At 33.4% G+C, this 16322-nt stretch overlaps 1 protein-coding gene across 7 annotated transcripts in view; it reads right to left on the reverse strand.

Annotated features, from left to right (window-relative positions):
- Window positions 1-16322, reverse strand: part of LOC115237309 (potassium/sodium hyperpolarization-activated cyclic nucleotide-gated channel 2) — a 116772-nt gene that overhangs the window by 93410 nt on the left and 7040 nt on the right. For all 7 annotated transcript variants that reach the window (XM_029810273.1, XM_029810271.1, XM_029810269.1 and 4 more), the window contains exon 2: window positions 2422-2505. In XM_029810273.1, coding sequence (XP_029666133.1) covers window positions 2422-2505 — 84 coding nt within the window. The remainder of the gene's footprint in view (window positions 1-2421; window positions 2506-16322) is intronic.

Here is a 16322-nt window from a genome sequence, read left to right on the forward strand (position 1 = left end):
AGAGAGAGAGAGAGAGAGAGAGAGAGAGAGAGAGAGAGCGAGAGCGAGGGTGCCTCAAACAAAACATAATTTAATCGCGCATCGCAATCGTCCATCGTTAATTGCTCATGCATATGCAGCTACGTGTAAAACATGAAATTAAAGGGCCGCCAAAAGAAACTGCGGGGTAGAGACAAACAATCCGGATAAAAGCGTGACATTTGTGAAAATGGAGTGTTCGAGTTGAACTCGACGCTAAAATAAAATAATTACGCGAATCGTCGTAATGCAGCCTCCCACGCGACCGCGTGGTCCAAACGGCCCTTTGACCGCTTTTTATATTTTCATTTCTGACCACCTTTCATTACATTTTCGTTGCAATGCGAAAACGCAATACCTGTTATTTGCGTTTTTGAATTATTCGCGTAAAATAAACAGTTTGTTTTACAAATTAATGGCGAAGAGATGTCTCCCATAAATATACTCAGCAATTTTGTTTTACATTATCAAAAATTTTTGCAAATTATGTTAATGTAATAAATCATATAACTTCATTTTTTTCACGTAAGGAAAAATCTTGAGAAAACAGCACAACAAAAGCAAATTACTTTCTTATGTTAATTCCATGTTAATGCTAATAATCACCATTTTTCTGTTAAATTAATGAACATAGATATGCTTCTAATACCATATGGTAATTATTAATTCTTTCATATTTCATATCTTGATTGTTTTGATATGCACGTGAAATACGTCGTTTTTAATTTTCCAGAAATTTGCACAGTTTGTATTAAGATTCCTACAATTACAACATCACGCGCTTTGCGAGCGAATGTCCATCGCTTTGTGCAATATATACATATCAGCTCCGGGCAACACACGCAAGAATTTATTACGATGACATAACCGCGAAGTATCGGTTATTAAGATGTAAATTATCTCGTCGAATAGCAGAATTTATTCAAAATTTATTTGTTAACTGCCGTTTATAACAATTTATGCTGCATAATTTAATAGAGATAAATGCATTATGTTGCATGAGGCAATATGTATGTGAAGTAAAGTTTATTTTTTGTTTATTATTTTAATTCTCTTTAAAAAGTATTTTAGCATTATTATCTTCAAAAATATGAAAAATAATTACCGCATTACATAACGTTTTTCATAAGTATATTTCACGTGTATTTCACGAATGTGTACGAGTTTATATATTATTTCGTTGCATTCGGTCTTATCACATTTAATTTATATTTTGTGTATTTTGATTAATATTTTTTATTTTTTTATGCGTATTCTATTATATATTTAACGCACCTTAACGCCGAATAAATCTTTTAATTATTAGTGAAACATCAATAAATTGCGACACATATTCAATAAAAAATTAATAAATGCGTTTCTCTTTCTTCTAAAGTTAGAAAGCTCGATGTGGCGCTATCACACGGTACGTGTAGCAAGTTTTAGAACAAGATCATGCCCGGGTAGAACATGCCATCTAGCCGCACCAAAAGGCGGGAGATTATTGATCGTAAAAATGGCGCCAACGCAAAGTTGTGTAAGAAGGATATCAAGTCATAAGTTACGGTAGCTTTGTCAGCTCGGATCAATTCCTAAGTGTCCCTTGCTTTTTATCTGTTAAAATAATGAGGTTCTTATTGCAACATTGACGTCAACTCTACGCGGATGAGTGCCTCAACGATTCTCATATACGCAAAAGAAAATCTGCTATTATCCTCAAAATCGTCATTAAAAATCTGAAATCTCTATCTTTTGTTGAAAAGTTTACAAATTGCATTATGCTTTAACAGCTGAGCTTTTAATTTTAAACTGATTGAACTGCAATCTTAAAAATTTAAATATAAATACCTAATTACTATTATTTAAATGAGTACGAGTTCTTTAAAATATAAGAACCTAACGGTAATATTGTAACGGTAATGTTACAAACAAAAGAATTTTGCATACCTCTATTTACGACACTTTTGATCAATTAACCGAACAAATTAATTAAGACTTTTGGACAAATATAATATAATGCAAAATTTTTAATTAATAATTATTTTAATGTTTTTATAATAATATCAAATGTGAATATTCTTTCACAATTTTATAATAACTATCAATTTCATCATTGAAAATTTGTTGTTATTTCATTACAAACCAATGATTTCAATTATCCGAATTAATGTGGTTTAAGCGAAATCGCGGGAAAGGGAAATTAGAGAAAAATCGAATATACGGTTCACATTCTTACGCAATCGACAAAATAAACGGCGAGATATCGATAAAGCAAGTTACATATGATTGTACTAACCGGTGAAGCTAGTACAGAATAGCACATTCGTTTCTACGTATATTTCCGGGGCGGAATCGCACGATCGAAAACTCCCGGAGATATAGATATAGATTCGCACAATCATACAAAATTGAAAATGGACTTACAAGGAAAACGGCCAGGATGTCTCGAGCTTCTGCGATGGACGTTTTTCGTGCTTCGCGACATGCCGGTTCTCGATTCCGTGGCAACTGTGTAGGAAAAAAAATAAAGAGAAAAATTAGAATTATAATTTCAATTTTTGTACGTACTGCGTACTTTGTAGAGACTCGTGATGATTTTTTGCTGTCTCTTTTGGCTCTCTGTCGTCGCAACTCTTAACAATAAATGACTTGCGCTATAATAATGGCCGGAACAGAAACAAGAGTGCAACATCGGAATAAGCGTACGCTCTAATAAATATCCGAGCCGGCAACGAAACTTTGATGTTGTATTCCGAGGTATGTAAGTATGCGAATTTAAAATACGTGGTTTCATGCATCATACCAGGAAACACCAGAGCGTGAGAGTTAAAGGCAGAAAGAGGAGAGAGAATAAAAGAAAGATAGAAATATACATATATACAAATACAAAAATTTATCGGCGAGTAAATTAGTTGTAAAGAATTCAGGATTATTGCGCGACGAGCGACCAAATGAACTGTGCACATGATTATGCGAAAAGAAAAATGGAATTCATATGATTGCATTTAAAGCAATATTGTAAATATTATCTTATTTTTAATATTCTATATTAAACCTCGATAATTAATTTTTAAAAATTATTCAAGCTAATCAAAATAAAGAGATTGAATACAAGCTTTTTAATCAATAAAATTTTTAGTTAATAAAAAATCTTGTTTAAATATAAAGTGTTGATATTTTTGTTGAGAAAAATCGATTCGATCGAGGAGCCTTTTTAAGCGGAACCTTTCTTTCGTTTCCTTGCAATAATATGCGTTTTTATCGAAAGTGCACGTCGATTACCACACATTTGGTGTAGCGCATTAGATTACATAAGTCCAAGCTTTCAGTGGAATAGCGCACAGTGGAGCACGTGTGTTCTAAACAAACGTTGGAGATAAAATAGATTGGCTGGTAGTGAAATTAAATCCCGCGTTATTCTCGCTTGAGTGCAGGAGCGGGTATAAGGGATCACAGTGACGTAACGTCCTTTAAATATTTTATTCTCTCTTGTCTGAATCCGAAAAAATGAGACGCTATGAACGATTCGTACACGTTTGAAAGAAGGTTCTTTATGTAGCAAAAATGAAATCGCGATTTTTTATCAAGTGCGCTTTTCATAAAACCGCATTTTCGAAAACATTTTTAATTTTTCGATGCGATGCTCAGACAATCAAATAAGATTTTTAAGATTCGGAACAGAAAATTTTACGTGTTAAATGTTTGAATACTTACGTTATAGAAAAACACGATATAAGATAATTTATATAGATTAAAAGCACACGTTAAAGATATTCGCAATTTAATGGACATTGGAAGCCAATCTCTTCAAAATGTCCATAAATTTCAACGAATTGTCCAATAACCTGCTTTCTGTCCCTAGAACGAGAACAATTGCGTTGAAAGTAATTTAAATTAATCAATATCGACAGAATTCTTTTGTTCTTAAAGGCCACTCGGCTGCCGCAATTGTTGTATATACTGACGAGTTCGCAAATGGCACTCGGAACATGAGACTCACATTTACAGGAAGGGTCAAATTATATTACGCAAAATTGCAGAGTCAATAGTATCAGAAGTCACTCCTATTGCCTAACATCCCTAACGTCACTCATGAAAGATCCGCCCACGCATTCACGCCGAGAAAGGTATCGCGGCCAAGATTCCGCACGGCTCGATCGCTGCAATATTTCGGCTGTCGGTGGCAACGCTGGCAGGTAACATACACACGCGGTCGGTCGATACGAAACGCCGGTGTGACCTACAGGATACACCGTGGTGATACAGCACCGCTTTTGCAACACACACGGTATATCCATCCCTGAAGCCTTCGCCCGCCTCCTCCTCCCTTCAACCCCCTTTCGTCTCACCCACACACGTGCTCGACGTGCCTATACGTGAAACTCAAAGTGCTTGTCATTGTCTGGTGCGGAGGGCGCTTGACCTTCCGCAACGTATCGAGCACTTCCCCGATTTCCTTTCAGCCGGTCGTGTGAAGGAGAGGCGTGGCTATATTAAAGGAAGAGGAAAAAAACCCTGCGCTTACAATACGCGCGAGATACATCCGGGATATTTCGTGTTCTTTGTTGGCTGTGGTGTCGCTCCAATTCATCCGGATCCGTTCGCGCGTGTACATGCTCGAAGGAAAGAGGAGAGAGAGAGAGAGAGAGAGAGAGAGAGATTGACCTCCGTCAGCCACTACCCTCTTGCTCCATCGCGATTTCTGATACAACCATCCCCCCCTCCTCCATCCTCTCCCGTCTCGTGAGGTCGAGCGCCCTTTCGAAATTTGCCGATGGCCAAAGAATGCCCCCGAGGAGTGTGCGCTCGCTTGGCCTCGAATCCGAGATTCTTATCTTTTAACTGAAAGCCCGCGGAAAGGAGGTGTTATCGAACGACATTACTACTTTGTACAAACGTCGTCTGCAGATACTGCGAGGTTACGAACCGTGTATGTACTCGACGGCTTAGGAATATATTTACGACGAAATTTTTGTACTTCCTTAACTTTTCTCGCTCTCGTTCTCTCTCTCTCTCTCTCTTTCCTTTTTTTTCTTTTAGTCGTTATAGCTTTAAGATATATATATATACATATATACGTTTGCTTGGCGTGTAAATATTTAAAAACTTGTAACACTTTCAGCACGCATTAATTTTTTTTATGAAAGGGTAAATTTGCGTTTTTTTTTTAATTGTTAAGTCGTTTCTACATTGCGAGGGAAATTTTAATTTTTGCAAAATTTTTAATTAATTGTCGAGATTTAGATTTTATTAATCATGAATGTAATAATTAAAACTGATTTTCACATTAACATTACTCTCTTCAAATGTCACAGAAAAATTTATTTTTTACTATTATTTATGATAATTGTTCTGATAAATTTGCTAGTTTTATTTATATATAGCATTCTATTCATAAATCTTTTTATTTAAATTTTTTCATTAAATAATTTTGAGCTTTGCTTATGTGAGGATTATTATAAGAGTAGATAGATAAGTTTTTTAAACGTTACTTTTTTGAGTAGAGAATTAATTTAGAATAAAAATAATCATAACGAAATAAAATAAACAGGTTAAATATGAAAATATAGAACATAAGTCAATAAGAAGCTTTAGATGCGCCGATCTTTGCGTGTCCGCTCATGCAATGCAGTCATTGCGGAATTTCTTATGGCATATAATATTGCACGATATGGTCTACAAATTATACTAAATAACTTCATGTGGAAAAAATTAGCGGGAGGTTTTCAGCGATAGAAGGCCTGATGCCAAAAATAGGACAGATTTTTTTACAATCAATACCTCAAGGCATACCTTTCGTCCGTGTCTATGCCCCATTGGGAATCGCGAAAATAGCAGAAGTTATAATATATTTCTGTTTGATGCGGACCTTCTAACGTGACAACTAATCCATATATGTTGCTTCCCATCGGGAATATCTCATTTACATAATCAAGAATTATATAGCTAACTCAGTTCGTGTCCTTCTACTATCACATTGTCGTAACTATCTGTCTGATAAAATGGAAACATGACTATTGATATTCTGTTAAACGCCAATGCTCATGCGGGACATTGTATTCTCGATAGTGCAATTAATCTTCAATTGCTGTCATTAAATTTGTATGGTTTAATTAGGATTGTCATTTTAATCCCAATAATAAAGATAAAATTGTATTATATTAAAAGCTTGTAAGAGAAAAGCAATCGATATTTTTCGCAGTGATAAAAAGATTGAATATAAAACAAAATAAAAATTAATTATTTATTCTTAAGAATAATTATTGATTTTTAATTCGTTTGCGCAAAGAAATAATAATATTTTTATTTTAAAGCATGGATAGAATATACTTGTGCCTCACATTAGTATATTTTATCACGCGACTCGGATATTAAGATAAATATTTATTAATATCATTTCTCTACAATTATGGCTTATATAGCAAAGCATGAATTTATGCGTCACATGATGATTGATCACATTTTAATTGTAATTTTAATTTACGATTATTGATTAGCGTTATTAAAATGCAATCTGAATGCGTTTTTTGGATATTTATTTCACATTTATTAGAGTAAAGATTATTTATGCAATTATACAAAAAAATATATCATATATATCTATTATAGTTAAAATAAATTAATTATGACACACAATCTCTTTATCTCTCTCTTTTTGTTGTCTAATTACGATTTTTACCAATAATAAACCGACAATAAGGATTTTTATAAAAAAATTATCCAGGTTTTCTTTAAAGAAAAATTTTCTAGAATACAGAAAACATTATATTACATAATTGAATGATAATTGTAGAAGTATTCGCAAAAAAGAAAAAAAAATGATTTAAAATCAAAGCACACATGTGTTATGTAAAAAGAGTAAAGATACAGTCGTTATGTATAAATCGGTGTAGGTATAGTGAGTGGGCAAATAATAAAATTAGTTAAAAATTAAAAAATTTCTACAATTTTTCACACTTTTTACATTTTTCGCAGTTTCGCAGTTTTCGCAATTAAAAACTTCACCTATATGAACAGAGTGAAAAGGATATATGGATGGCCGAGATATATTCAGAGAAAAATAGATTTAGATGTTCAAAAATTTTTTAAAGCACTTTATATATGCAACATATATCGAATAATCCTCTTTGCGAAAATGAAGCCAAAGAAATAAAAAGCGGAAGTGGTTAATTCGCATTTTTTATATTTTCTTTTTGTCAGAAAAAAACGACAACTTACGACATTCTCTCAGCATCGCGTATTTAAATCGCCTAGTTCATCTCGCGTTATAATATAGGTATTCGGCCGATAATTGCGTTTACTCAAAACTGCGACGCATAATTTCGAGCCGCTCTTTTCCTATTCATGTCTCAGAGAATCTCTCTCCGCTAATCGCGCATTTTATCGCGACGTTTCTATGCTCTAAATACGCACGAATGTAGAATGCGATTACTCCCTATACATCTCTTCTCGTGCATCGAAACGCTAGAGCGACTCAACATCATAGATATGTTGGCAAACGTCCGGATGCTATCGCGATTCCAGTGTGCATGTACCGTATGCAGCTGCATGTGCACATCGAGTGATGCATCCGTGTACGTGAATAACACCACTCGTTATCGTCGAGCTGACTCGAGAGAAAGAGAAAAAGAGAATCTCTACGAGAGCTTTCATACGCGGCTCGAAAAGACCATCCCGACTATTCGTGCACGGCCGGTCCAGCGCGCGCGCGCGCCGCGAGCAATTTAAAGCCGAAAGGAGCAAAAGAGTGTCTTTACATTGCCGCTGCTTCAATCTCGCAATTTCCATTGTCCTCCTCGCGTTAGCCCGCCCGCGCTGCTACCACGACCAACAATCAACTCGAACGTTAAGGGTGAGTCCACAATTAGGGCGGGTTCGATCTCGCGTTCTTTCATGTCGACATGCGGACCGATAATTATTATCTTGGAAAATGTCTGTCCAATGTCGATCCAAGTGCTTTTTATCAATTAACGCATGGTTGATTTGGCGAGATTAAAGATACTCGAAGCATCTTTTAAGAGGTGACTTGATGAGAGATTGATGTTTGTTAAAAGAAAGGCTTTGTCGTGCTATGGTAAATCACTGCAAGGTAATCGGCAAAGTTACCATAGATGATAAATTATAGTGAACTTATACTGTGTAAGTTTAATGTAATAATTAAAGATACGTTCATGCGAGAGAAATGAAACGCAGCAGAAAACGATACTTTCCTATTATGCATATAAATATTAATGAATTTGATATATATTTTTTTTTTTTGACATAATAAAATATTTTGAAATTAAGCTCATCAAATTAATCAAATTCAATGTTTAAGATATTCATTAGATATCATTGTTGGATTATCATAAATGATGATATAAATCAGTATCAACAGATTTTCATGTTATCAAATCTATATCTACCTTGCCATAACTACTTTCAATTGCATTAGCAGCGGAAATCTGTCGCTGCAGGATAGATGCAATTCTAATGTGAGTGCACCATAATGAGGCGACACTTCTCGGCTGCTTATGCGCTATGTTTAATCGCGGAGTCTTTCAATTTTTTTCAGAAGTGTTTTTCTCGCAAGTGTTTCCGCTTCTTCAACACATTGCACTGAATATAACTCAATGCACATCGTATATTTTCACAGATAGTATCACTCAAACTACTCATACAATATACGATCTGAAAATTATGTTCATTATATTAATGATCATTATTTAGATCATGACTGACAATAATCACTTAATAATCTAAGCTAATCGTAGCTAATCAATTTTTGTATGAATATAATAAAAGACCATTGAGACATAAAATATTTTTTTATTATTTTTTAATAATTACTTATGAGTTTTGTGTGCTAATTTTTATTTGTTATTAATGTGTTTGTGTCACGCAAGCTAATTGCAAAATGTACAAAAAATTGATTAGCTAAATAAGAGAAAAAAAAATTTTGGAATATTTTGGATTATTATACGTATTATATTTAAGTCAAATAATTTTTTATTATTTCTTTATTTATTTTACCGAATCTTTCGTTATGCATATTGATCGTTTTTTATTATCCGCATTTCTATTCCGAGATTAATGAAAGTTATAATAGGAATTGCATGTTGAAAATAAATATTCGCGGATTGGATCGTTGAATATCCACTGTATTTTAGTCTGCTATTAAAATTAGCTTCGTTTGTTGAATGTTGTTTACTTCGAGTTATAAGCGCGTCTGTCGAATATATCAAGAGTGTGTGCGTCTAATTTCAACTCGACAAAACTTGATGCAACGAAGTTAATCATCGTTATTGTACGATACGAAGAGTAACATTGGGTCGGCCTTGTTCTCGACCCTTAACGGAGAACAAATGTACAGATTGCCTCCGGCCGTCACAGTCTGCTCGTGCAGAAAGGAATTCACTGATGACGAGTTTTATACGCGTTTCCGCATAAACAAAGGTTGTACGACTGTTATGCATTGCATTGAAACTATAAAGCATATAAACGTACTTTTTAATCTCTCGACATGTTTTTAAATTGTATAAACCAATATATTTGACAAATATTTTTTTGTTTGTTCATTAAATATTACACTAATTAAAACGTCGGAAAATGTGTGTATGTGTATGAGGAAAAAAGTTTCAACAGGAAAAAAAAATTGTATTATTTAAAACTGCTTTTCTATTGATTTTTTATTTGTTAACGCTATTATGTAACAATATAGAAGTAATTACATACATGTTTATTACTTGTGAATAAGAGCTATTTGTATAGTATCTAAAATATCAAGAAAGCAGAATATTATGTTTTAATGATATCCACAAGTTTATAAATGACATCCATGTTATTTCAGCCGGCTTTTCAATTAAAATAAAAAAAAAAATGAATCTTTATACAAAAATATTTCTGCGTGGTAAAAAGAGTTTCAAAGCTAAAAAATATCTTTTTGAAATATCAAAACTGAAACGCGAAAACTTACACTTTGTAAGTCTTTAAATGAGAAAAATTACAAAGAAGAGGTTCGAAACTGGACAAAAGAGATAATATGTATAAATATGAATATAATTATTTTTTTATACATTTAATTATATAAAATGATTATAAAATAATTATGTAATTTTATTCGAATATTTCTGCTTGCATTTCTGTATATAAAAGTATAATATAAAATTTATTTAATTATATAGAATATAATTACAAGAAATACCAGATGGAAAATACGCGAATTAAATAACTGAAGTTAAAAAGTAAAGTAAAGGTACAAAAGAAATTGCAAGGAATGTGACTCATTTATTTTTGCCAGCACTGGCCGGCATAATGATCGAGTAGTTCATAAGATGAACGTCTCTGAATAGAACAGATTTTTTTCAACTCTCCAATGAGAAGGAAATATGTCGTGGAAGAGCAATAATTAAGAAAGGAAGAAATGAGTGTATAATAACAACTGGTATTTCAGAAATCTGAGAATTATAATGACTATCATATGTTATCTGTCACGTTAAGACGAACTCTGAATTTTGTTAACTTGCAGTACTTTTATTTGATACTATATCGTTGAAGTTGGATTTTTTAGATTCATTATTAGAGAAATATAATATTTGAATGTAAGTGATAAAAAATTTGAATCATGATCTTTAAAATTAACAAAATACATATTTCGATTTTTTCGAGATTAATACTTTCATTTTAATTCTAACGAATCCGAACGAATTTACACTGTAGTCTTGTATGTAATGTATTTTTGATCCGATTTTTCTGGAATTAAGATAGCGTTAATGATTTTCAATTTACGATCGATTAGAAAATCGATCACAGTTTGCAATGTGCGACTGCAAAAATAAAGAAATGCTTGAAATTTTTTATTATCATTATAGATATTATATAATAAATCTATTATAAGAAATAGAATAAATATGCTTTTTTATAACTACATTGAAGTAAAAAAAAAACCAAAAATAATTCTATTTATAAGTAAAAAACGAGAAAATGATAAAATTGTAAATTTCAAATATGGATGTTGTCATAGTGTTATTTCGCATTAATATTGTTATTTTTGAAGATTAACAGTAATATATGTCAGTAATAAGCTTTTGGTATATTGCGTGTGAAAATATGTTGCTTGCCGCGAAAAGATATTGCATTGCCGAGAGTGCACTAATAGTAGCTCGAGTTAAGTACAGTGCTTTTACCCGCATTAATATGCAAATGCAAGTTCGGATATAAATCTCAAGAACATCACAACCGTCTAAGTACTTTAATTTTTCATTCAGAAAGCGCGCCGATATAAATTACTCGTTTGTTCGTGCTACTTTCATACGTCACGCGTACTTATATTTCTGGAGTAGTCGATTATATTTCCAAGAGCATTTTTCGCAACTTGAGGAATTGTACGTGCTCGCAATGGTTATTTTCGCCGCCGAACATTTATCTTTAATGTTATTAAACTTTCTAGCCGCAGAATATATATTGCAGATTAGATAGAAAAAGCAGAGAAAAATATTTGGAAAAGCCAGAGAAGCCGCACAAACACTAATTATTATGAAACTTACCTTCGCAATTTTTTCACACTCACACACACACACGCACGTTTAAGAAAAAAATATAATTAAAGATAAATAAGAATACAATGATTGAAGAGATCTTATTGATTGTTAGTGATATTACTTCCGCTGCACATGCATTACGGGGCAAATGAAAACACGAGGTGCGTCTCATAATTTCATACGCTACCAATATGATGCACTATGTTTCGTGTAACGTCTCATAGGAAAAAATTTGTGAAGTCGAAAAAGGAATAAATAATAATGGGTAAAGAAACGGAAGGCGAAAAATGTTGAAACATGCGTGATTATATGAAAATTTAAGATGCCATATTACTCTTAGAAAAAGATAGAAGAAAAGAGAGACAATAAGTAAAATGGTGACAACGGCGAATTGATATGTATTATATAAATGATCTGCTAAAAGATATAAAAAAGTAGTAATATATAGTATAGAAGTAGAAGAAAAATTCGAGCGTAAGGAATAAAATATGAAGGCAAAAAATAAGATAAGAGAGTCAATGTACCCTATTGTTCATAGGTCTGCGATGGTGATCGCCCGGCAGTCCCGATAATAGTCCAATCCCTACCAACACAATAATATAATAATCAGTGAGCTTCAATATGATTGCCGCACTATGTTAAGCTGCATTAATAACAATACCAGTACGCGAGATTATACCGAATAAATATTCGGACGTCGAAAAAAAATTGTAAGAATTTTTTAATGTTTTAAGAAGATGAAAGAGAAAAAAAAAACTGCTGATGTAACGATCTTCATAGTATCACGCATATTTTTATCTTCTATTCTCTGCAAAATATATGATTTATAGGCAAATGTAACAGAGTCTACTTCACAATCGCATAGATAACTTTTTTATTTGTGCTGATTCAGTTAACATTTTACTCAATATGTAGCTTATGACGAATTTTCTCGGCCAATATATAACAATTTCGCACTTAACTACCAAGCGAGTTCAAACGTGCGATTTAAAGCACGATATTAGATACTGTAGAGTCCTCGAGGGCTGCGAGATGCGAACCTCGACAGAGATTGCAGAGATACGAGTCGCCGCTATTTTCTAAGCACTTTCGTTCACCCCCTGGCGCCGGTGGCGGCTCTTAGGCCTCTCAGATCTCTCCCTCCTCCATCCCTTCATACTCAATGCGGTTGACACCCATTTTCAGGCCCACTCGAAAAACGCCTTCAACCACCTATTTACAAGATGCGGATAACTCACGGTCAAAAAGATCTGGGTCACCGATTCGAAACTGGCTGGTGAGAAAAAGATAGACGATACTCGTTCGATACGATTGGACGGTTATTATAATTATTCTTCGTCCTATAGATTTCTCTGTCGTACGTATAGTTAGCTAGCCCTAGCAGCGCGGATATGTGCTGATCGAATCGTTCAGTATCGAATGCACGTCGAACGATATAATGTGACACGACATAGCATGTATCTGAAGCTTGCTACTATTCCGGAAAATCGCGAAAACCAGGACAAATCGGAAAATTCTAGAATTCTATATACATGATGTAGAAAAAATTGTGGAAAATAAAAGTTATTAATTTTTTGAGACATCTTATAACTCATTGAATGTTTCTTACGTTATTCTCTATTTTCTTCAGTACAGTATTTTAATGATATAAAAAAAAGAAAGAAAAAGTTAAAGTATATTTTGATAGTAACGAGATTACTATCGCGTATAGAACATTTTTTAAATTTTAATTAAGTGAACGATAACTCAAAATATCGAACCAGTTTTGGTATACTTAAATTATATTAATTATATTTAGCATCATGAAGTTGATAATCTCGATGTTTCATCTGAAAACAAGTATTTTCAGAAATCAACTTGGTTGTAAATTAGATTATTTTTCAATATAAAACAACTGAAGAATGTAAGCAAAATATCAAAATTATATTTTGAGTTACAAGAGAAATCAACATTTCAAATATTGCACATATAAAAAAAATATTAATTTAGTAAATTTAGTAAATTTCAAGCAATTTAAAAACTTTAGTTAATAATCCCACTTTGCTGCAATTATTATCAGAAAAATATTTTTATGTTGCATACGAAGAATCATTTTCGTGTTCAAATGAAATTTAACTTTTATATTGTAATATATTTTTGGAAGACCGGATCTCTCTTTGTCTTTAAGATAATGTCATATTTTGTGAGGCAAAAATGATGGCACATCATTTTTCAAGAAAATCCACGCGTGCTAAAGGTTAATAGGCCACAGAGTGATTTTTAGATCGTCGCGAAATGATGTCATGTAAAAACGCATATCGCCAGCCGACCTAACGGAAGCGAGCATAAATCACGGCTGCGGAGAAATCTGATCGAATTAAGCGCGATACACGGACGGATCTTTCGTTTTCGTTTAAAAGCGACCATGTTCTATACAACAATCTCGCACGTATAAAAAGAGCATGTGATTACGGTCCGCGTGAAAGCGCCACGAAAAGAGATTATGAATATATTCTCGCGATATTCATTTTCGCGTCATAATGCATTTATAATTTTACCTTAAATGCATGAGGTAAAGCGAGGGTATTAAATCATTATTTGCCAAAACCTGATTTTGAACAAAAATACAGGAACAGTATACATGTATGGATGATATTTTAAAAACGGTTTCTACGAGAATAGATTTATCTTTAATACGAATTTCGTAGCAGTATATAGTTTTTGAATTATAAACTAAACTATTATATAAAGAATGAGAATCTTTTCGTGACTTGAGTTTTGGAGATGTAAATAGAGTGATGGACGGACGTTATTATTGTTTAATAAATTTTAATTTGGTTGATAAGACATCTATTGTAATCTTAGAAATTTTAGAATCTAATGTTAATCTTGGAAATTGTAATAAGAGACAGAAATTTTTATCTGATATTTTTGTTAATAAAAATTGACTATAAATTCTTGAAGTATTTTTTCTATAAAATTTGCATGCATTGACTCTTTTTTATTTATCATTACGTCTTTATTTATCATTATCATATAGCGACAATTTTAAAGTAAAATTATATTTTGCATATTGCGAATAAAGAGAAGTGCATATGTAAATTTTGGAAAGACAAAGATATTATTCGGCAACTGTAACAAAATATCCGAACTGAAAGGCATTGGTAGAAGGTAGTAATCACGAACGAAGGATGAGAAAACGCAAGGGTTAAAGAAGGAGAAAGCAGAGAGAGAGAGAGAGAGAGAGAGAGAGAGGGAGAAAGCGGTTAGGGAGGAAGAAAGAGACTTCGCTCATAGGGAGAGTAGCGAAGAGAGGAGATAGATGAGAGCGAGAGAGGGAGAGAGGAAAACGAGGACTACAATATGGGTCAGTTATTGATTGCTCCCTAGTCGACTCTCTGTAACGCCTACCGTATACCTCCGTCGTTTCTATCTTGTTATCTTAGATACCGAAATGTAGCCACCACTTACCGCCCTTTAACGTCGTCTCAATCCCTTTATTGCTACGCGGATAGGCCGTTACGGGCAAGTTCACACAACCGGAACGGTGTTTTTGCATAACCAACGACCGGTTTTATGCGCTCGCGTTAAACTTTCGTTGCGTGGGAATACGGTAAAACATATGATATTGCGTGTGCTCGATATCTTCCCGATTCCCACGTGTCGCAGGGTTTAAGTCATACTACATCAGACGTGCACGTTCACGTCGTGCGACGACTGTGGAAGTTTGGGCGGACGTCTGTTCGTAACTTTCCAGCTGTCAAATCCCGAGCAAACTGTATATCGAGAAATGCAGCACAGCATATCTCGCGGCATATGTCCATAATAAAATATCTTTTCGTCTCTTTCCATGCAAAGTAATATCGTATCCGTTTATCGAAACGAGAAAATATATTTTTTAAACAATTGGGTAAAATTCGATAGATTAAGTGGGATTGAATTGGATTTTAGATAAGAGACCACTATAAATACAGAAAATCTGGATCAATTCAAGCTGACCGGAGCATACTTTAGATCCTTCGGGAACTTTAAAATTTGAATTTTATTATAAAAGAAAATCTCTTGTCCAATTTTATTATTTACTGTAACTTCTTAACGTTTAGCCATAAATATGTAAATTGTAGAAACAAGAGTTATAATCAGATATCTGAGCGAACAGAAGAGGAGACAAAAAATTGAGAGATACTTCTTACTTTGCCTTTAATATCGTCCAATGTGCTTGCATTTGTAAAAAGACTCTTCACAACATACGATTCTTTCTATTTTTTTTCGTAAGTTGAGCCATGCTATTAACTGAATAAACGAAAAAATATGTTCTTTTAATATTACACACATAGAAAAATTTGATCGCTGAGTGTAAGCGTATCGAATGACATTAATGCTCCCGATTGTACGCGCTTTTACTATTAAATCATACTGCTCCGGAAAATGTATATGGATTTTCGGGACAAGTACGCGCAAAAATCCCGGCAGACAATAAAAACATAGGCTTAACTGAAAAAAGATACGTATGACAATATCCACGAACGAGATATCTTACAATAAAGAATCACAATTTAGTGTATCCAAAGATTGAAAATAATATGACACTCTTCTTGTCAGAGGCCTTGTTTCTCGTTTATCGTGGATAAACTTGAAGTTTTCTCTGCTTACCGATCTGACACGTCGCGTCGCTCGTTCGTTTACAACTGAGTCCCGTCTCGATACCCGAAATCCTTACTATTCATCTTTTCTCCCATTTTCTTTTTTTTTCAAAATACTGTGTCGTCGAACACGTAAAGAAACATACAATTCATCGGTTCTTTCCATTTTTTCACAATATATATA

This window comes from Formica exsecta, unplaced genomic scaffold (genome assembly GCF_003651465.1).
Source record: "Formica exsecta isolate Colony F162 unplaced genomic scaffold, ASM365146v1 scaffold290, whole genome shotgun sequence".
Lineage (NCBI taxonomy): Eukaryota > Metazoa > Arthropoda > Insecta > Hymenoptera > Formicidae > Formica > Formica exsecta.